Source organism: Bubalus bubalis, chromosome 8, assembly GCF_019923935.1.
Source record: "Bubalus bubalis isolate 160015118507 breed Murrah chromosome 8, NDDB_SH_1, whole genome shotgun sequence".
In the NCBI taxonomy this organism is placed as follows: Eukaryota; Metazoa; Chordata; class Mammalia; order Artiodactyla; family Bovidae; genus Bubalus; species Bubalus bubalis.
The window spans coordinates 60,223,769-60,246,701 of record NC_059164.1 but is presented as its reverse complement, the minus strand read 5'-3'; the positions used below and the strand labels follow the sequence as shown (position 1 = coordinate 60,246,701).

At 39.7% G+C, this 22,933-nt stretch overlaps 1 protein-coding gene across 2 annotated transcripts in view; it reads right to left on the bottom strand.

Moving 5' to 3' along the window:
- The window catches only part of AOAH (acyloxyacyl hydrolase), a 190,345-nt gene that overhangs the window by 146,698 nt on the left and 20,714 nt on the right, over positions 1 to 22,933 (bottom strand). For both annotated transcript variants that reach the window (XM_006053721.4, XR_006552793.2), the window contains exons 3-4: positions 18,239 to 18,334; positions 5,926 to 5,992 (exon numbers count right to left, since the gene is read on the bottom strand). In XM_006053721.4, coding sequence (XP_006053783.2) covers positions 5,926 to 5,992; positions 18,239 to 18,334 — 163 coding nt within the window. The remainder of the gene's footprint in view (positions 1 to 5,925; positions 5,993 to 18,238; positions 18,335 to 22,933) is intronic.

Here is a 22,933-nt window from a genome sequence, read left to right as displayed (position 1 = left end):
GTCTATGGGGTCGCACAGAGTCGGACACGACTGATGCGACTTAGCAACAGCAGTATGTGAAAACATACTGGAGAAGGAAATGGCTACCCACTCCAATGTTCTTGCCTGGAGAATCCCAGGGATGGGGGAGCCTGGTGGGCTGCCGTTTATGGGGTAGCACAGAGTCGGACAGGACTGAAGCGACTTAGCAGCTTAGCAGTAGCAGTATGTGAAAACATAGGCAAAGATCATGGCTTCCAAATTTCATTCCAGCTGAAGGAGACTAACAATGTGACTGGCAAGATGGCTTTTCAGCCTTTTGTGAGCACCTGAGTTAAGAGGGCAAAGCGAGATCATCATGAATCATCCACTTGGCCCCAGGGTTTCCGCATGGGAGGTGGAGGGGAAGGTAACCAACTTAAAGGTGGCTAAGCAGTGGGACAAGCTATTTGTGACACACAAGGTCCATTACCAAAGTAATATCTACCCAGGGTCAGTAAATCAGGAGAGGGTGACTGTTTTCACACATCTGTTCTCGATTTAATGGTTCATTTATTTAACTGATGACTGCTGTCTTTGTGGGAATCTGGTATTTAGTGGACTCAGAAGGGTGATAAATAGGGCTCTGCTTAATTTTTTTTTTTTTTTAACCTAAGGCCAATATCCCATCTGTGGCAATTCAGAACCACAAGAGCCAACTCATCATATGGTGTCCACCTATTCTGTTTCCCCTGCAAATAGAGCACAATTTCAAGTAAGTGAACTTGAATATGAGAGTGAAGAAGGAGGCCCCTCATTCAGACTAGGGTTCTCTGAACTGAAAAATAGGAGAGGGAGGCTGGGCATGTGGTATCCCTCCCAAATCCTCTAAGACCAGAGTTTTATCATCAGAAAGATTGAAAGTGAGAAGCACTCCTTTGGACAAGAATAGAAAATGCTGAGCCTCATATGTCCAGACAAGTGTAACACGACAAGGATGTGCAAGCTGCAAAGAAGTGGCTAAGTAGCATGTTTGCTCTTGACCAACCTCAGGACAAAAGGCCTAGGCTACACATACTTTGTGAAATCCTTAGGAGATCTCCAAATTTCCTACCAGGGGCTTCCCTGGTAGCTCAGCCGGTGAAGAATCCACCTGCAATGCAGGAGGCCCTGGTTTGATTCCTGGGTCGGGCAGATCCACTGGAGAAGGGACAGGCTACCCACTCCAGTATTCTTGGGCTTCCCTGGTGGCTCAGGTGGTAAAGCATCTGCCTGCTATATGGGAGACCTGGGTTCAATCCCTGGGTTGGGAAGATCCCCTGGAAAAGGGAAAGGCTACTGGCTCCAGTATTCTGGCCTGGAGAATTCCATGGGGTTGCAAAGAGTTGGACATGACTGAACAACTTTCACTTTCACTTAGGAAATCTCCAAACCTGTAATAACTATTCCCACTCAACATTGCTTTCTCTTTTCCAGAGCAGCAAATAAGACCAAAATGGTCACATTTCAATTTATATCCTTTTATGACCTTTATAGGAGTGAGTCTTGTGGGCAGGAAACTTCAACACATTTGGCAGAGCTAATTAACAAATTTAATTAGGATCATGGTAGAATGAAGTCAATGCTGATGACCGTTCATCATCATCATAACTCAGAAGAAGGGAGCAAGGTCAGGGTTAAGTTTGGACAGACAGGTAGAGTGATAGCCTATGGCAGAGAGCAAGGACAGGGCCTTTCACACATGAAAGCACTCAAATTTAAACCTTTGACATCACTTCCAAAGGAGGATTTATGCATTAATATATAGTCGCAGAGACACACTCATAGCATTGAAAAAGATCTTCCTCATATGACTTAACACTTTTATCCCATTTCTGGACTAAGAGTGTACTATGAATTTAATCATTTATAGAAATCTTGTAGTTATCTTTTTTCTTATTTACTCTTATTGAATTATAGCTGATTTACAATGTTAATTCCTGTTATATAGCAAATATATATATATATAATCACTTTGCTATATAACAGGAATTAACATTGTAAATCAGCTATATATATATATATAGAGAGAGAGATAGATACGCTGGTTTTTTTTTATTTTTTTATTATTCTTTTCCATTATGGTTTATCCTAGGATTTTTTTTAATTGGAGGATAATTGCTTTATAATGGTATGTTAGTTTCTGCTGTACAACAATGTGAATCAGCTGTTAAGTATACATATATCACCTCCCTCTTGAGCTTCCCTCCCACCCCTTTGCCATTGTCCTGTGAATGGCTCAGTTGTAATACTTTATATTTTTGTCCTTTAAAAATACATTAATTACACTTAAGGTGTATCAAAATTGTTATAAACTCTGTTTTGCATTTTGCATTTTTCTTCTAAATATGTTAGTAGTTTAGGCCTCTCCTGATCTCTGAGAGCTCTTAAGTTGGAATATAGGAATTTATGATTGAGAGCATAGATACTATGAAGCAAGGGAGATGAGCAGAAGACCAGCATCAGGTTTGATTGGCAATATTTGGCACAATGGAGGTCAAAACAAGGAGGACTGGGCACATGGTTGCTGGCTGGGCCAGGTTGCTCCTGGAAGTAGCCCCACCCTGTCTGACCTGGGTTCTTGGGGGAATGAATGCCTGAGTGCTAAGGTGCCCCACTTCCTAACAATATCTTGTGGTTTGCCAGTGGGTAGAAAATGTAATTGCTGAATAATTAGCCCATGAATCACTGAGAATTGACTGGTGTGAAATAATGAGGAGAGATGCCCTCTGGGTTAGGAAACACATTTAATATTGGAAGCCTGAAATTTAGGTAAAACTAAATTATAAGATTGTCATGTTCAGCATCTACATCAACCCAGACCTTCATGTGATTGATTAAAACAAGCTGTAAGAAGAGGCCACCATAGGAAGAGAAATTTCTATCAGCAAACAACTAATATGGGTCCTGAAAAATTACTCACAAACAAAACTAACAGTGGATGGAACCACAAAGAGGGATTGTTTATTACATCTATCTTTCTTCATAGTGGCTTATCCCATGCTAGTGAGAATTAGCCATCTTATAACTTTGAGTCATCTCAAAGAAAAAACTTTCCTCCTTTCCCTATCACCTACTCTTTCAATGGCTTGCTGGGCCCATTCTTTCTCAACCCTCTGTGTCCATTTGTAATTATTAGAGGGGGGGACTGTCTCTTGTACGGTCCACACCTATAGTACTAGTGCAAAGTCTGTCCTCCCTTTGATTCCATGCTTACCTGGCTCTTGCACTCAGCACCCTCCAGCCAGCTATAGAATAACAATGGATGTCCCAGTGAAGCCAGGCCACTTCCCTATTACTCCCAGCACAGTTGGTAGCTAATCTCTGATATCCCTTTTAGATATCTGTGTGTACTGCCCTTTTCGGCATCTTTGACTCTTCAGTTCCCTAATCCACATCCAATAAAACCCCTCTGGCCAAGCTGATTTTTCCCCAGCGTACCTGCCTCAGACTATGTGTGTAAACAGATTCACTAAAGGCTAATTTTTTTTTCTTTTTTTATATGTTCAAGTAATTTTCTTTGGAGCAGTCTAGTCAGAGTTCATCTGTGGTGATAATTTTGTTTTTAAAAAGAATTAATCAATTTAACATGTTTATCGAAGACTTTTTATGCTTAAAGTATTGCCCCAAGCCCTGGAGTTATAGGCTTCCCTGGTGGCTCAGATGGTAAAGCATCTGTCTGCAATGTAGGAGACCTGGGTTTGATCCCTGGGTCAGGAAGATCCCCTGGAGAAGGAAATGGCAACCCACTCCAGTACTCTTGCCTGGAAAATCCCATGGACGTAGAAGCCTGGTAGGCTACAGTCCATGGGGTTGCAAAGAATCAGACACGACTGAGCGACTTCTCTTTCTGGAGATACAAAGATCCCTCCTTCCTCCCTTTTCCCTTCCTTCTGGATAGTCAGTATTTTGCTTAAGTATTAATATTTTGCTTAAGATGAAAAAATGTAGTCTTAGTTCTCAGAAGTCTTTCAATCTCGTTAGCAACTCAGAAAAGTAAATGGAGAATTACATTACAAACAGATGTGAAAAGCACACAGGAGTTTGCACAGGAAAGGAAGAATTTGTGTGAGTGAGTAAGTGAGTGTGTGTGTGTGTGTGTGTGTGTGTGTGTGTTGGAGGTGTCTATCTTAGCCTGGGGAGAGTCAGGGAAACTTCCAGAGGAAGTGACCCTGGAGCTAAGACCCAAAGAAGTAGGAGATGAGGGAACATTTCATGCAAAAGTCCCGAAGCAAAAACCTTCTGGTATGTGTGGAAAATTACAACTGTTTTGGAGCGTGGTATACTATAGAAGAGCCAGGGATGAGTCTGAACATGTTCTCAGAGATCAGGTCATAAACAGCTTTGTGCAGGGGGCTAAGGAATCCTGTAAAGTGTGTAAAAAACTTTATGTTGGAGATTGCCATAGTTAGTTTTGCATTAAGAAGCTATTTGACCAGCTAGAATGTGGATTATAGACTTGCAGGGCAATGGGGGATCCAGCAGGCCTGTGGTCCTGTTAGGAGGCAGTGGCAGTAATAGAGAGATGAGCTAACAAGATGGGAATCCCTGCCTTCTAAACACTCCCAGTCCAGGGTCCATGAAAAATCACTGACCACAGTAGAGTGAGATTAACATAAACAGAGGCAGGGGCACAGCACGATGGAGCACTGATTGTCCCTCTGGTCTGTATTGTTTTAAGTTTCTTATGTCTTTAGAAATCTTTAGCTGCAGGCTACCCTGCTGTGGGGGGAGTTTCTCTGAGCCACTCTGCTCTGAGGCTAATGGCATATAAAAGAGGAACCATGTAAGAATGTTCACAGCAGCACTTTCTTCACAAGAGAGAAAACCAGAAAACAAGCCAAACACCCATTAATGGGAGAGTGAGGGAATAGACTCTTGTAGAGACACAGTGGGATATTCTATGTACTCAGAGTGCATGAACTACAGCAATGCCACGAATCTATGAATGAATCTTAGACATACAATTTTAAGTGGTAGGTCCCCAAAGATTATGAGTGATGTGATACTCTCTTCATAAAGAAATAACTAAAAATTTAAAATATGCTTTAAAGGAATATAGAAAATAATCATAATAGATTTTAATAATTACTTATATATTATTTTATGATTATAATGTATTATATTAATAAAAAGATACATATATATATAAAACTATACAAAAAGGAAAACACGAGAATGATGAGCATGGACTTTATTACTTGCGTGGAGAAAATCATGAGAATAAAGACAGAGACCCTGTGGTTAGGGTAAGTTATTGTCAAGGTCCAGACTTTGCTTTGGGTGGTAGGTTTGGGGGCTAATGACATTATTCAGAATAACTAGGTAAATAACTAGATAAGAAATGCAAGAAAGCCAAGTTTGGATTCTTGATGAGAAAGTGCCATGGACAGGAATATGATGTGTCTGATTCAGTGTCCTGAGCTCAAAAAAGAAAAAAAGGTAGAAGAAAGGAAGCAGACAGAAAATGACAATGGCATGCATACAGGATCCTAAGGGGCAGGAGTTGGAGAAGAGGAGACGGCCAGGCAGCCAGCAAGTGGGAGGCAAGAAGAGAAGAACCTGAGAAGCATACGGCCTGAGAATCCAGGAGGGAGTGGAGGGAAAGCTCAAGAGAAGGGGGCAGACATCCAGTCCCAGCCACTAGGATCTCCCCATTTATTGGCATTATTAGTCAAAATTCTTCCAAATGGCCCTTGGAGAGAAACTGAGCCAAGTTGCCACACAGTAATTTGAAGAGAGCCTTTGCCTAGGATGACGATCTGAGTCAGGTTTGAATTTTCCACTATTAACAAGAACCAGATAGGACTTATGCCCATGTACAGTAAGTACATCCGGCTGGAAATGGAGCCAGCCATCTCCCAGTTTTCTCCCCACCTCCCACCATGTCCCAGCAACTGAATCAGATGAATGTATTAGCATACTCACAGTTTTGTGATGTCTGGTCCAAATATATGTACCACTAAATAGCAAGTGGTCTTCAAGAACAGTTTTTCTAAGAAAGATAAAGCAGGGGAAATAGATTATTATGATGAATTTAACACGAGTCAATAATGATCTTTACTAGGAACTGAAGCTGAGTGCTTAATTTATCATTAATTCGAGTGATTAATTACAAGGATTTGGGAGAAATGTTACAGTTATTGTATCCATGAAAATATCATTTCCAGCTCTGGTTTATGTAAATGTTACTTTGCTTACTGTACATGCTAAAGAAGGCTAATTTTTGATAAAAATACAGTTAAATTCTGGAGTCTCATTTTCTTTTGTGTAGCAGGGAACGTCTGAATGGTGGTGAGGATCTCATCTGTTAATGATAGAAACAGGATTTGCTGGAGAGTAAATAATCTGAAGTACTGCTTTGTTGAAAATATTCTTCTCTGGTATTCATTTGGGGGGAAAAAAGACTTGACTTTGACTATTTAGCTTTTGCTGTTGGTATCCCAGAGATAAAAAGATACTAACAGCCATCTACACTAGAGAGAACACACACATAGACACACACAAACCCACTACCTAAACAATCCCCTTCCTCCTGCCTCCCGTGTTATGACAGTACAGGAAGGCTTTGTGCATCAATCTGTTTGCACAATGAAACCTGTTAACTCTCTGGCCCTGTTTCTCTGCTTTGTCAGCCTCTGTGGAACCCTGGTAATTCCAAGGAGGACTTTAACAAGGTTAGGATAGATGGACTGTCCAGGTACAGATGGGAAACTCTCCCTGGGAATTTTTCTTGTCATGTTTACCTCAAACTGGGCTGCCAGTTATTTGGGGAGTAGGGTAGCGGAACAACAAGATAAATATGGGAACTCTCTCTAGTACTCTTGAAAGTGAAAGTATTCATTGCTTATTCATGTTCCACTCTTTGTGACAGCATGGACTATAGCCCACCAGGCTCCTCTGTCTTATGGAATTCTCCAAGCAAGAATACTGGAGTGGGAGTACTAGTATGAGTGCCAATACTCTTGAAAAGTGAAAGTCACTCAATTGTGTCTGACTCCTTACGACCCCATTTACTGTAGCCTGCCAGGCTCCTCTGTCCATGGAATTTTCCAGGCAAGAATACTGGAGTGGGTAGCCTATCCCTTCTCCAGGGCATCTTCCCAACCCAGGAATTGAACCGGAGTCTCCTGCATTGCAGGAAGATTCTTAATGGTAAATAACCATAAGGGAAGCCCAATGTAAATACTACTTTCATATTAAAATAGTTTCATGGGACTTTCTTTTTTCGTGATAAAGCACAAGATTTCAAATTCATTATGCTTTTTAAATAGGAACTTAAAACCAATCGCACATTACTGTGGACCTTACAGAAATAAAGAGAATGATAAGGAAATACTATGACATCTGCATGGCAGCAAATTAGATAATTTAGAAGAAATGGACAAATTCCTAGAAAGACAGACTGCTGAAACTGACTTAAGAATAAATAGACAATCTTAATAGAGATATAACAAGAGATTTAACTAGTAATCAAAAATGTCCCATAAAGGAAAGCCCAGGGCCAGGTAGCTTCACTGGTGAATTGTACCAAACATTTTCAAAACGCGTCTGACTAGATATTCTCCAAAGAAGTTACACAAATAGCTAATAAGCACATGAAAAGATGGTCAACATCATTAGCTATTAGAGGAAAATGTTAAAAACCACAATGAGATGCCACTTCACACCCACTATGATATGCTAGAATAAAAATAAAGATAAGCACAAGAAATGATGAGGCCGTGAAGAAATTAGAATCTTCATATTCTGCTGGCAGGAATATAAAATGGTACAGCCACTTTGGTAAACAGTCTGACAGGTCCTCAAAAGGTTAAGTATAGGGTTACTATGTGTGCCAACAAGCCCACTGCTGGCATATACCCAAAAGAATACAAACATTTCCACACAAAAACTTACACATGAATGTTCATAGTGGAATTATCTTTACACTAAATCAAATAAGTGGAAACAATTCAATCCAAATGTCCATTAATGACTGAATGGATGAAAAAAATTATCTACGCATAACAAAATAGTATTCAGCTATAAAGAGTAATGACTTTCTGATACATGGTACAACATGGATGAACATTAATTATGCTAAATGAAAGAAACATGCTTCTGTGATTGCATTTATATGAGATGACCACAATAGGCAAATTCATAGAGACAGAAAGTCAACTTGTGGTTGCTTAGGGCTGGAAGGAATGGATGGTTAGGAGTGGGCAACTGAGGTGGGTGGAGGTCCTTATTGATATAATGAAAATATTCTTAAATATATGGTGGTGATGGACGTACAACTCCGTTCAGCTGGTAAAGAATCTGCCTGCAATGCATGAGGCCCTGTTTCAATTCCTGGGTCAGAAAGATCCCCTGGAGAAGGGATAGGCTACCCACTCCAGTATTCCTGGGCTTTCCTGGGGGCTCAGATGGTAAAGAATGCACCGTGGTGCAGGAGACATGTGTTCAATCCTTGGGAAGATCCCCTGGAGAAGACAATGGCTATCCACTCCAGTATTCTTGCCTGGAAAATTCCATGGACAGAGGAGCCTGGTGGGCTACAGTTCATGGGGTTGCAAAGAGTCAGACACAACTGAGTGACTTAATTATTAATTGAAGTATACACTTTAAATGCATGTATAATTGAACTAAATCTCAATACTACTGCTATAAAATAAAAACAGCACCCCCTTGGGTGTTCCTTTTTAGGGGTCCTATGGCACCCCACTCCAGTACTCTTGCCTGGAAAATCCCATGGACGGAGGAGTCTGGTGGGCTGCAGTCCATGGGGTTGCTGGAGTCGGACACGACTGAGCGACTTCACTTTCACTTGTCACTTTCATGCATTGGAGAAGGAAATGGCAACCCACTCCAATGTTCTTGCCTGGAGAATCCCAGGGATGGGGGAGCCTGCTGGGCTGCCATCTCTGGGGTCGCACAGAGTCGGACACAACTGAAGTGACTTAGCAGCAGCAGCAGCAAGGAACTTTGATGCTCCAGAACTCAGAGACTCGGGTTTCAGCACTGGGTAACTGGCTTTGACCTTGGTCAGGTTGATTTCCCTTCTGGGTTTCAGTTTCCTCATCTGAAAAATGTAGGAGTAGGATTCAGTCCTCTTCACTATGTTGTCTTGGAAGTTGGAGGATTATATAACTGACATTCAAACTTACACGGACTTGTAAAGCACTTTGGAATGAGTTTCCAGTGTTGTTCGTGAGAACTAGTTTAGCCAAGAGCAGAGCAATTTAAAAATTGACACCAGGTGTTCTCTGATACACTTGCAGTGTTGCCTGAAAGGCAGGGAACAATTTTTTTCTTTCTGGTAAAATAAGAGATGCTTCCGTGTGCATGTGTGTGTGTATATGTGTATTTTTTCTAGAATCTTGTTTTGCTCAAGTTGAAGTAAGTGGCAACATTTCCTAATCCTCTGTGCAGGGCCAACAATCAGTTTCCACAAATTTCGTGATGGTTAAGAATGAGAGGCTACTGCAGAAATGGCTAATGTGGGACACGAGCTGGGTTTCTGAGAGCTAAACTCTAGATAGACCTAGAAGACTACAGAGCAGAGATAGGCAAAGTCTCTAGAAAAAGCCTGATCGGGCCCAGTCAGCCATAATTAGGCGATAACCTGTTATTGCTACAACTGAACAAAAGATTGACACCAACATAGTGCTAGTAACCTATCTGATGTAAAAAGTCTACAGTTAAATTGTGCTTGCGACCAGGAAGGTACAAGAGCATTTAATTTCTACAGGATGAAAAGGACTTGAAACAGCATAGGGATAAAAAGATATGGCCAATTCCAAAGGCAAAGGAAGGTTAAAAAAGAAACAATTGTACAGTCATCACATGTTAAGTGTATCCATATATATGGGTGTAAATAAAACCTAGAACATTTCAGGTAGTAAGTCACCTTTAGGTTTACCATCATTTCTTTTCTCATAAGAGACTTTTGAGGGAGTGGTTTTTTCACCCTCATTCTATGAGAAGAAACTTTGAGAATTGAAGGCTTCCTCAAGGGTAGAGTGGTTCAGTAAGAGATTAAAATCTTTTATTCCAAAAGCCCAAGTTATATGTAGTATGCATTTCAATGTACTTAGGGCATTTTTTGATGCCTCATCTACCTCAGGTATGGCAGGTGTATACCAACTTACTAATTAGAAATTTAAAACACAATGAGTTGACCACCAAGATAGTTCTGTGGCTGTGTGTTCTAAGGGTGCATGTAGATTTCAGAGCCTACAGAATGCGAAGAGAGTTGCCTTTCTCATTTTAAGTTGACATCAGTTTTTAACTATCATACTCCACGGAGATAAGATTTCTGCACAGGTGACCCAAGAAAGTGAAGTTCTAGCAAGACACTGAGGGCATAGGAGTCTGCTGACCCCTGCTGAGAATGATTCTATTAATCATTTTTCCATTAACAATTCTGAGATTCTTCCAAGGTGTTTACTAATGAGAGCCAGAGGCAAAAGCAGTGGGTGAAACTGAAGGTCAGAAATATTTTGCACAATTCGAAAAAACTGTCTTCCCAGGCACAGGAAAGGCCAACATGATTTACTGAGTGATTATTCTCAAGAATGTTGCTGCATGCTTTTTTCTGCTAAGGTTATGTTTTATAAACTTATTTAGCTTTGGAGGTAAAAGCAGTATTACTTAAAAGTAATTTTAAAAATCATAACTGTTGCTGTGCATAATTTGACTTCCCCTCTCTCCCATACTCCTGGCTCTCCAGATAGAAGGCAACACTGGGTGTACTTAGGCAGTGTGGATGTTTTCATATTTCATAAACAAAGCAGTCCTATGCTGCCTTCTAGAAGGAGAAACCTTCAGCCAACGACCAGACTGTCACTGTCACCCTACGCAATTCGCGAGACTGTTCTATATGTTCTTCCGCCTCCACAAAATGGAAACAGTAACGTCCACTCTGCCTTCGTGTCTGTCAGCTGAAAGAGCCTTTAATCTGAACTGAGTGCTTTATTTCCATCCAGACATAAATGTTAACTAATAAAATGAAAATACCCCCAAGTAGGCTTATGAATTCTTTGAAAATCTCCTCTAATTGAAAGGTAGCCCACTACTGAAAACAGAAATACCTCCTTTGCTTCCCTTTGGTGATGTGCCAGCTACTATTTTACTGGAATCTGACTTTCAGCCTCTCATTTTACCTGAACAAAAATTTTTTGTTAAGAGTCAGAAGGAGCCAAGAAGGAACCTTGAATACCAGCAATCTTGGTTAACGCATTTTTATGTTTTGCTGGTACATTAGAACAGGATCATCTGAGAAACAGGATTTTTACTCACGTTTTCACCTTTGAACAACAACACTTTGCCTAAAAAGAGAAAATCAAACTCAAGGCACAAATGGTGATATCTATCAGTGTGGTCTGCTACACAGAAATGAAAACTAGTCAAAACAAGTCTTAATGATAATTATGACTATTTATTTTTTTTCCTTGTAAAATGATAATAACATTTTCTTCTTCTTCCTCTAATTCAGAGATGTGAGAATAAAAAGTAAGGTTTATAATATATGCTGAATGTCCAATAATAAAGGGATGGATAAATAAAATAAGGGACATTTATATGGTGAAGGACTGTAGAATAACAGAGGCTCGACCTAAGTCTATGTATATCTTGACATGTATAGATCCAAAAACATACTGTTGAGTGAAAACCAGAAGTTGCAGAGTGGTATATACAGTAACTATTTATGTAAAAATGAGATCCCCACAAGGGAGGATTCTGAGGCAGCAGAGTTTTCATATTTCACTGAATCTCGATTAAAAAAAAAATAATAATAATAAAGCTTCGGAATAGGAAAACCAAAACACTATGAACATTAGTTACAGCAAAACTAGATATCTCCATGAGCCCCCAAATACAATTAAGGCAACAAGAAATCACTCACGACTGTGAGACTTGGGGGTTATCAAGTGTGGGAGAAGGTAAAGGGATGCAAGGGGTAAATAGATGAATTGCCAAAACAGCCTGGGTATTGATGACAAAGTATGGTGGGCCAGTAAGAATATCAGCTGAAAGTGGGATAGGCAGGGATGAGGTTTAGCCCACTTCTGTAGCAGATGAGTACAAAAGACTCAGGGTTAGAAGGACAAAGGCATTTGAGTGGTGAGGCATCCCCGAAATCTAGAAACTCGTCTACCAGAGCTCCCTTCCAGGATAAGGCTCACACTGAGGAGAAATTAGCTGGATAGAAGCAAAACAAAGAGAAAATCCAGATAAAAGTGGGCAGGAAGATAGAATCAGAAAATCTCAAAATGCAAGCAGCCATGTGTTTATTTTTTAACACCAACAAAAACAACAGAGGAAGGAATTCTGTGCATTTGGAGAGGCTGCCCTGAGCCACTTCTCTTTCTAAGAGTTTTGGAAAAATAATTTCACATAAAAATAAGCAACAGAAATGTATCTAGGTCAACTCCCATACAAAGTTATTATAAGAAGAAAAAAAAGAATAAGGAACAGAATCACATCCTTGCAGATAGCAAAAGCATGCCAGAAAATCGTGCCAAAAAAAAAGGATTAAAACATAACAGTATTTTAAAATGAGTGAGAAGTATTAATAAAATGATACAAGACATGAAAGAACAACAGAAATCAGAACTGAAAAAACTCAGAAATGGAATAAAAGAATTCAGGAAAGAACACAAAATTATAAAAGAAACGACATCCATATTAGAATGAATGTGAGAAGAAAGGCATACAATAGCTCACAGTGTAAAAGAAATAGAAGATGAAAAAGAGGAAAACTTTCAAGATAAAAAAATAAATGAAGTGATTAAGACATATTCATCATATATTAATGTATATATATGGAGTCTAGGAAGATGGTACTGATGAACCTATTTGCAGAGCAGCAGTGGAGACGCAGACATAGAGAAAGACTTGTGGACATGTGGAAAAGGAGAGGGTGGGATGAATAGAGAAAGTAGTATTGAAACACGTACAGTACTGTGTGTAAAATAGGTAGCTGGTAGGAATCTGCTGTATGACACAGGGAGCTCAAACCCAGAGCTCTGATTACCTAGAGGGGTGAGATGGGGTGGAAGGTTCAAGAAGGAGAGGACATATGTATGCCCATGGCTGGTTCATGTTGATGTTTGGCAGAAACCAACACAATATTGTAAAGCAATTATCCTCCAATTAAAAATAAATAAATTTCTCGGCCTTAAAGCCATCTTTTGAGAAACCTCCATGCCATGAGAATGAAGTGGAGGAAGAAGTGAACACACAAGCTGAAGCACAAAAGAAGAAAGATGAGGCAGAGGTCCAAGGAAACCTGTATAGCCATGGAAAGCACAGAAGCAGAAATAAGTGAAGGTAGAGGCCAGTGATGCTGGTACAAATTGTTGGATGGCATGCTTACTATCTAGAACTTGTCTCAGTGGATCTGGAACATCCATGGCTATTCTGATCACCTTGACCACCTTTGAGAGACCCACCTTGCTTATATCAAAGGGGTCCCTTTTGGTCCTTTGCCCTGGGCCTGTGATTTTTGGACTAGTTATCTTCTCAATTGTGGCTGAATGTAACATGTATACAATAAATCATCTCTTTTGCTGTCTTAGCTGAAGAAAAGAAATTGTTAAATTATTCATTCAAGAGATAGGCAAAATCATTAATACAGGCAAAGAAGATTTAAAATATGGATACTGTAAATCCCTGAAAAAGAAAACCAAATCAAGAAAACTGAGCAAATACTACAAAGTTTGTGAGATTTAAAAAAAAATGTATTTGAAGCCACAGATTGAGAGAGCATACTGTTTGCTTGAGAACATCAACATACAACAACTGACACCAAGATATAGTCTAGGTAGATGACTAAATTTTATAAAAATGAAAAAAAAAATCATTCGAACTAGGCAAAAACAGTAAATGACTTATAAGAAAAGGAAAATTAGATTATGAATAAACTTTTAACAGCATATTTATGACACTTGCTGTTGCTGCTGCTAAGTCGCTTCAGTCGTGTCCGACTCTGTGTGACCCCATAGATGGCAGCCCACCAGGCTCCCCCGTCCCTGGGATTCTCCAGGCAAGAACACTGGAGTGGATTGCCATTTCCTTCTCCAGTGCATGAAAGTGAAAAGTGAAAGTGAAGTCACTCAGTCATATCCGACTCTTGGCGACCCCATGGACTGCAGCCTACCAGGCTCCTCTGTCCATGGGATTTCCCAGGCAAGAGTACTGGAGTGGGGTGCCATTGCCTTCTCCGATTTATGATACTTAGGGAAAGAAATTACATGCCAAGGAGTTTTATATCTGGAAAAACACTGACTTTCATGTATAAAGGACAAGCCAACTTGTTATTAACATGCAAGAATTCAGGGCCTATTGTTCCCATGAGTCCTTTCTGAGTAATGAATTTTAGATAGTAACTCGACTAGAGAGACATCTGCATAAGGGCTGGTGGTGAACATCAGTCTTATAGTTGCTGATGGAACTAAAACTAAATGAGGGTGCAAAGGGAATGTATATATTGTATGTAATGGCTGTATGCTAAAATAATACAGTACAATGATTAAAAAGTGTAAGATATGGGGAAAGCATATTCAAATAACAATTTAACTGCTCTCAAGGATTATAAAATATATTAATAATAGTAGAATTAAGATTGGCATCCTGAGCCTCTTGTATGTGAAAAGGAGGATAGGTAAATGAGTAATCATGAGATATTTTAATCAATCCCCTTGTCCATAAGAGTTAGGACTTCAACTGTGGAAAGAAGATACAGATATGAGACAGATATGCAAAGAAAAAATCCTGCAGTCCTGAATTTGAATTTAAAGTGACAGGATGAACTCATTCGATGTTTTATCTTAAAATAATATAAATAAATATATATATATATATATATATATGTATGTTTTCTATCACTGTCAACAGAAGAAGTCTAGAAAGAATGACCAACTAAGTAGCAATGCCATTCCTATGCACTCAGACCTTGTGGTCTTAATACTATTTCCCACTAAAAGAAACCAGAGCATCTAAGAGCAATGACTGATTTCAAGCCTTGGAAACTGATTTCAAGCTTGGAAATGTACAAGACAGGCTAGTACAACTGTCATACCCGTTAGTGAGGAAGCTATCAATGATTATATAGACTTATGTCAAAAGGATATAGGAGTCAGCTTACAGAAGTTCCCACTGGTTAAAGACGAGACAAATTTGAGCTTCAAAAGGATAATAACTGAAGTAGACTAAAACTCATCAAATGTGTATAAATTCATGAGTTCATAATGATACTGTAAAGAAAACCTAGGGACATTACTTTGCCAACAAAGGTCTGTCTAGTCAAGGCTATGGTTTTTCCTGTAGTTATGTATGGATGAGAGAGTTGGACTCTAAAGAAAGCTGAGTGCTGAAGAATTGATGCTTTTGAACTGTGGTGTTGGAGAAGACTCTTGAGAGTCCCTTGGACTTCAAGGAGATCAAACTAGTCCATTCTAAAAGAGATCAGTCCTGAATATTCATTGGAAGGACTGATGCTGAAACTGAAACTTCAATACTTTGGCTACCTGATGTGAAGAACTGACTCATTTGGAAAGACCCTGATGCTGGAAAAGATTGAAGGTGGAAGGAGAAGGGGATGACCAAGGATGAGATGGATGGCATCAGCGACTCAATGGACACGAGTTTGAGTCAACTCTGGGAGTTGGTGATGGACAGGGAGGCCTGACGTGCTGCAGTCCACGGGGTTGCAGAGTTGGACATGACTGAGCGACTGAACTGAACTGACTAAATGACTAGTTTGGGATAATACCACAAGGGCAATGAATTATTTGAAAACTGGCAAGTAGAGAAAAAGAATCAAGCATTTACCCTGCCTTTCTTAGAATAAATAGTACCATTAGTAACTATGGAGAAAAAATACATGCAAAATTCAGGGAATATTGTTCCCATGAGTCCTTTCTAAGGAATGAACTTTAGACAGTAACTCAACTATCTAATGGAGAAGGCAATGGCACCCCACTCCAGTACTCTTGCCTGGAAAATCCCATGGACGGAGGAGCATGGTGGGCTGCAGTCCATGGGGTCGCTAAGAGTCAGACATGACTGAAGTGACTTAGCAGCAGCAGCAGCAACTATCTAAAGATATATCTAAACGATAATGATGATGAGGGAAACTGACTCTAATATATTTCAGCTACTAAATGAAATATAATTGATATATTAGAACAGCACCATTTTGTAATCCCAATGCAGTAACAGACTTAGTCATAGAGCATCAACAGTGCTAATATCACAAAAATAAAACAAGAGAAAAACACTTAGGATGGCCTCCTGATGAAAGAAAACACCATTTATAACCTTGCCGAAGAAATCAAACTGGAGTCTGGTCAAGCCTCAGATCTAGCTGCCATTTTCGGGAAATACAGACACAGAGAAACATATTCAATTCTACCACAGGGATGCCACCAACAAAATGCAGAAACTACAGGGCAGATTCCATAGCTCACTTACAAGGAAAAGGAAGGGATGGAAAAGAAACTGGTAGATTAAAATGAGACTTAAAAGACACATCAAACATTTAAAAACTGAACAAAACAATGGTGTCTGGAGATACCCAGTTGGATGATAAAGTTATAAAGCAATATAAGAGGATGATTATAGTAACAGGCAGGTTTTTTTTTTTTCTTTCTTTTTTTAGGGAGAAGGAGGAGTTTTTGATGAGATGGAGCATGTGGATGGGACTTTTGGAGTAGCCAACAATCTGTTCCTTTTTGAACATAGCCCTGTTCTTCTGGACTCTGTTTACAAAGATGTTCACCTTTCAATAGCTGATAAAACTATACATTTATTTTGTGTGGTTTTCTGCATTTGTTTCCTTTTACCAGGAAAAGATTTAAAAATTACCCATAGATAATACTACACATCATCTATAGATTCATTGACAATGAAGTGAATGTAAAAGTATAAAATTTGACAAAGCTAATATCCATCAAGTTCACATGAATGGTTCTCTCTAGAGAGGCAGAAGGACAATGAAAATGGGATCAGGGGAGGCCAAAGCGCCTTCTAGTTTATTTGTCACATTCTAATTCCATGAAAGAAAGATGATGCAATTATGTCAAAATGTTAGCAGTAGTCAGACTGGGACATTGAAAGCAAATGTATTTGTGTATAATCTTCTCTTAGTTTTTATTTTTAAATACAAAAATGAGCTTATGAGTGTACATTGTGACTGTAAGCAATAAATTTTCTAAAAGTGCATTGATGCCATTGACACAGCATTTGTTAAGTCAAAGATAAAACTGTCTTGAGTCCAACTATCTTACTTAAAAATAATAATGTAGGTATCTTTGGAGAATTAGTTCCTTAACATTAAGTGAATGAAAATTTGACTCTCAATGAAGTTTACTCATTGTGATTGTACACCTAAGAATATTCTAATATAAGGGAAATAGAATCAATATTTTCATTCTGATGAAATTTAAAACAACTATACAATTTGCTTAAGGGCTTCCCAGGTGGCTCAATGGTAGAGAATCCACTTGCTAATGCAGGAGATGCGGGTTCAATCCCTGGTCAGGAAGATCCCCTGGAGAAGGAAATGGCAACCCACTCCAGTATTCTTGCCTGGGAAATCCCATGGACAGAGGAGCCTGGTGGGCTACAGTCCATGGGGTCGCAAAAGAGCCAAACACAATTTAGCAACTAAACAACAACAGCATACCATTTGTTTAAACCACAGATCATTTCCTTCTTTGGCAGGATGTGTAAGGGATTTTAATGAGATCCAATTCATATCAACGGAGTGTTCCCAGATTATTTTCCAGTTTGGAATTTTAAGATCCATTGTCTTTTCAGACTAAATAAAAGCTCTGTGTTAGAAGGGATGTATGTGCATTTGAGAATGTGTATGTGGTTAAATTAACATAAATCATTGAAAATTATTATTGAATTTTTTGCCTTCCTGGTACTTAAGGTCATGATCACTAGGTGGGCAAATCATTACAAATGATTCATAAAAAAATTGGCCATTTGACATTTTACTCCCTAAATGTCCACAGCAATCTCATTCTGCTATGATAGAAAATGAATGTCTGGGGGGCAAATGCCTAGAGTGTTCTTTTGTGTGTTTCTTTTAATTCCTATGATCCCCACAAGAATATCAACTCACAGAAAGAACACAGTCAGATTCTCCTCTGTAAACTCATGTAGGGTATAAATTCACTCATGATGGCTCACAAGTGAGAAAAGAATCAGACCCATAGCCAAGTGACCCTTTTTACATTACCAGGCAAGTAGCTGCACAGTCTCTCCATTGAGATCTGGATCGTCGAGTTGTGAACTTGAGCGAGCTGTTCAATCATAGACACCACCAGCACACACCCTGCAGGGAGCAGAAGAGAAGTCAGCTATGTCACATGGAAAGCTTCTCTGGAGGAATGGAAGAAGAAAGGGGGATATGTGTGTGTCCTTAAGAACACAAACCTTCCCAAAACAGAGAACTCTTCTTTGCCATGATTTTTATAATCGACCACATGAATGAGTATGCTGAGTTTTTAGTGAAATATGATAAGAAAATTATGACTTTGGGGGTCAGAAAGACAGGTTATCAGCTGACTTTTGTCACTTTTAAGCTATGTGACTTCAGGGAAGTAATTGAATCTTGCTTTATGTCCATTTCATTTTGATCATATGGGGGAAAGAGGTGCCATTTACAGGAGTTAGTGTGTAGAAGACAGCCAGCCAGCGCTGAGGACAAGCTCGTGGATGCTGGCCTCTGCTGTCGGCTCTCCCTCCCTTCTGCTGTAGACAGCTTCACTGTGAGTAGGATCATCCCCACCTTACACATGCTCAACTTATGACCCGGGCTCAGATTTTTAATTGCAGAAAAGCAGTGGAAATTGCCCAACATTTGGAGTCAGAAGACCTGGGACTGAGTCCTGCCCTTGAATCTTGGGCTTATCATGTATCCTTTCTAAGCTTGGCTTCCTCACTGCAAAGTAGTTAAGTTTCCTGTAGGGCTGCTGCGATGATTAAATGAGATGATAGTACAAATGAAGATGGCTTTGAAATCAAAACACTATTGTAAAATATTATTTTACCTCTCAGCTATAAAGTACTCTGCTTGAAAGCATGTACCAATACAATAAGTGTCCAGAAGGAACCTTGGATTAAATTAAGAATATATTTCTCAAGCTACCTTGATGTATGATAATGGTTAAGGAACAGAATTGCTAGGCTAACACCCCTAGAACGTTCTGTCACCAGCCTAAACTGCCAGGGAAGACCAAACCTTCTTTGTCCAAAGGGAGGGGACTCTCTTCTATACACAAGGGGTTAGTTGTTCAAAGATCAGTTACTCTGAGAAGAAACTGTTCAGCTTCATTGAGATAAGAGGAGTGGAATTTATTAGCAGAGGCTGGTTTCCAAGGAGGCAAAAGAAGGACTACATCTAAAATAAAAAAGTTCCAGGGTGGCTGGCCCAGAAATCAGCTCACTATTATCCATCTGCTCAAGAAGCTGGGGACCCAAGTTCACATGCAGTGTCATTAAAACCAAATTTCCACTAGGAATCCTTGAGGGAAAGTGGCTGATAACAGATGTGAATAGTACAACGGGGCTTCTCTAGACAGAAAGAGATTAAACCTCCCATAGAATGAGAGATTGCCAACAAAGGAGAGACTCCCACCTTTCTAGACATTGCAACACCTGATCAGGCTTTGGTCTCGGTTGTCCTGTACTCTTCAGCAAAGCTGGGCTCACCAAATCTGAGATAGTTCACCCTTGATAACCACAGTCTTACTGCTCTGGGAGCATCTTCCTCTGCGGCATTCAACTTCAGTTACCAAGGTGGATTAGGTGTACTTTAACCTAATCCATGCATTGAGGGCTTTATTACATTGCAGTGAATTCAGTAGCTGATATTTATTAGCACTTTGCAGTCTTAAAAACATTTTCATATATATTTTGTTTTATTTTACCAATAACTTTTCAAGAAAGGGGGCTTCTCTGATGACTCAGATGGTAAAGAATCTGCCTGCAATGTGGGAGACTGGGGTTCAATCTCTGGGCTGGGATGATCCCCTGGGAATGGCTACCCACTCCTGTATTCTTGCTTGGAGAATGCCATGGACAGAGGAGCCTGGTGGGCGATAGCCCATGGGATCACAAAGAGTCAGACACAACTGAGCAACTAACACTTTTTCAAAAGATGGATGCAATGCAATCTCATTCAGAATATTTTAAAAATATACAGCAGTGTTAAAAGGATAAACGTCACTTAAATCATCAAGAGATAAACAAATTTCACTTTTAAACACAAAATATATATAATATACTTGAATTTTTTAACATTTATAATGCACTTTTCAATCTTGATTTATGTCTCTGCTAATCACTTGTTAAGTTAGGTGGAGCTAAATACATTTTAATAACTGCAATTTAAAATAATTACAAGTAATTATATTGCAATGTTATAAGAGGATGCAGTGTGGTATAGTTAAAAAGGGAGAAGCTTTGAAATAAAAAATAAACTTTTTAAAAAACAAAGTTCAAATACTGGATTAGTCACTTAAAATGGTGCAACTTTGAACAAGTTACCTAACCTTCTGGAACTTCTTATTAAGAGTTTACAAAGAAGACATACAGATGGCTAACAAACAAATGAAAAGATGCTCAACATTACTCCTTATCAGAGAAATGCAAATCAAAACCACAATGAGGTACCATCTCACACCAGTCAGAATGGCTGCTATCAAAAAGTCTACAAACAATAAATGCTGGAGAGGGTGTGGAAAAAAGGGAACCCTCTTACACTGTTGGTGGGAATGCAAACTAGTATAGCGCTATGGAGAACAATGTGGAGATTCCTTAAAAAACTGGAAATAGAACTGTCATATGACCCAGCAATCCCACTGCTGGGTGTACACACCAAGGAAACCAGAATTGAAAGAGACACCTGTACCCCAATGTTCATCACAGCACTGTCTGCAACAGCTAGGACATGGAAGCAACCTAGCTGTCCATCAGCAGACGAATGGATAAGAAAGTTGTGGTACATATACACAATGGAGTATTACTCAGGTATTAAAAAGAACACATTTGAGTCAGTTCTAATGAGGTGGATGAAACTGGAGCCTATTATACAGAGTGAAGTAAGTCAGAAAAAAAAAACCAATACAGTATATTATTAAATTATGGAATTTAGAAAGATGGTAATGACACCTCTATATGCAAGATAGCAAAAGAGACACAGATATAAAGAAAAGACTTTTGGACTCCATAGGAGAAGGTGAAGGTGGGATGATTTGAAAGAATAGCATTGAAACATGCATATTACTATATGTGAAACAGATGACCAGTCCAAGTTCGATGCATGAGACAGGACACTCAAAGCCGGTGCACTGGGACAACCCAGAGGGGTGGGATGGGGACGGAGGTCGGGGGGAGGTTTGGGACAAGGGGATACATGTACCCTCATGGCTGATTCACGTCAATGTACGGCAAAAACCACCACAATATTGTGAAGTAATTAGCCTCTAATTAAAATAAAAAAAAGAAAAGAGTTTACAGTTAGAGTGTAAGTTCCTTTTGGGAAGGATTGGGGTCTTCCTATTTCTAACTTTGAGCATCTGGCTTGGAGGAAGGAGATAAGAGATGTTGGCTGACTCGAAGCAAACTGACTAGAGAGCCACCCGAGGCACAATTCAGTTGTCACTTGGTAGAGACCTCCATAGAAAAGGGTTAATGAATGCAACCGACTTTGGGTTCTAGCTCAGTCATCTCACGGATGACATTGCTTACTCTTTGTTCCATCTCATTGCAGGACATGGCTCCACTTCTCATCCTGCTGTGCAACAACCAGCACCCTCTCTTAAGTTAACCAGCAGATTCTCTAGCAAATAGTCATGACACACAGCTCAGGATCAAAGACGAACGCGGTAGAGGTTGGGTTGAGCTCTTGCATAGCAGTGACTTCATAGAGTCTCATCAAGGAGCTGCAGCATTTGTCCCCCAGAGTGGACTTGAAACACACAGGTACATACCTGTTTGTTTTCATCCTTGGCATGGAAGGACAAATGCAAGGAGAATTGTGCTGCTTGAGACCAACCTGCTTCTTTGTCCTTACAAAGGTGAGGTTTTCTTTTACTCAGAGCAGTCCCAACAAAGACTGATGATTTTCATGGCTCCTTAGCACTACTTACTTAAATAGGAAGTCATTAGATAGTGCCACTTGGCAAGTCCTAAATAAAAAGGAACCCCTTCCCCCCAAAATTTAACTGTCTCTAAAGATTGGGTATATCTTGCCACTATCGCCACTCTGCCTAGTGAAGAGTTGTTATGATCAAAAGAACTCTGCAGAAAAGCAGGTAATGGGGCTTGAAATATGTAAACGCCCGTGCTGGGCTCAGCTTTGATTTGAGTCCCACTCACTTGGACATCCCCGCCCATTTCCACCAAGCTCAACTCCCCTGGGGTTGTTAATTTAGGGTCTGCAGTGAGGTGTGTCCTGAATCCTTTAGTAACAAGAATAGAGAAATTGACTTTGCTATAGTTTCTAATAAGAGGTTTCACTGTCTTGACAGGCTGAAAAAATGTTTTCCCTTGGAGAAATGCATGAGCAGAGTAATTCTTCCCATTATAGACTATTCTCTGGCTGCTAATAAAAAGGACTGGGTTTGCTGAAGCAAGTTTGTCCAAAGCTACTGTTCATTCAAGAAGTGATGAGAGTGGATGAGACTGTGTATTTTGCTCAGTGGTCACCATCTGAAATCTTCCATAGGAAAATCTCTTCTCACCTGGCATCTGAAAATAATGAGTATAATAGAAACAGACACCCCTGACATTGTAAGAAAAGAAGCAAATAGGCTAGAATAAAAACACCTGCTACAGGAATCTGCTTCTAGACACACATCTCAGGTAGACTGCAGACTGTACCATGGAATCTTTTTGAAATGAAACAAAACTCTTAAAACTCTAATTA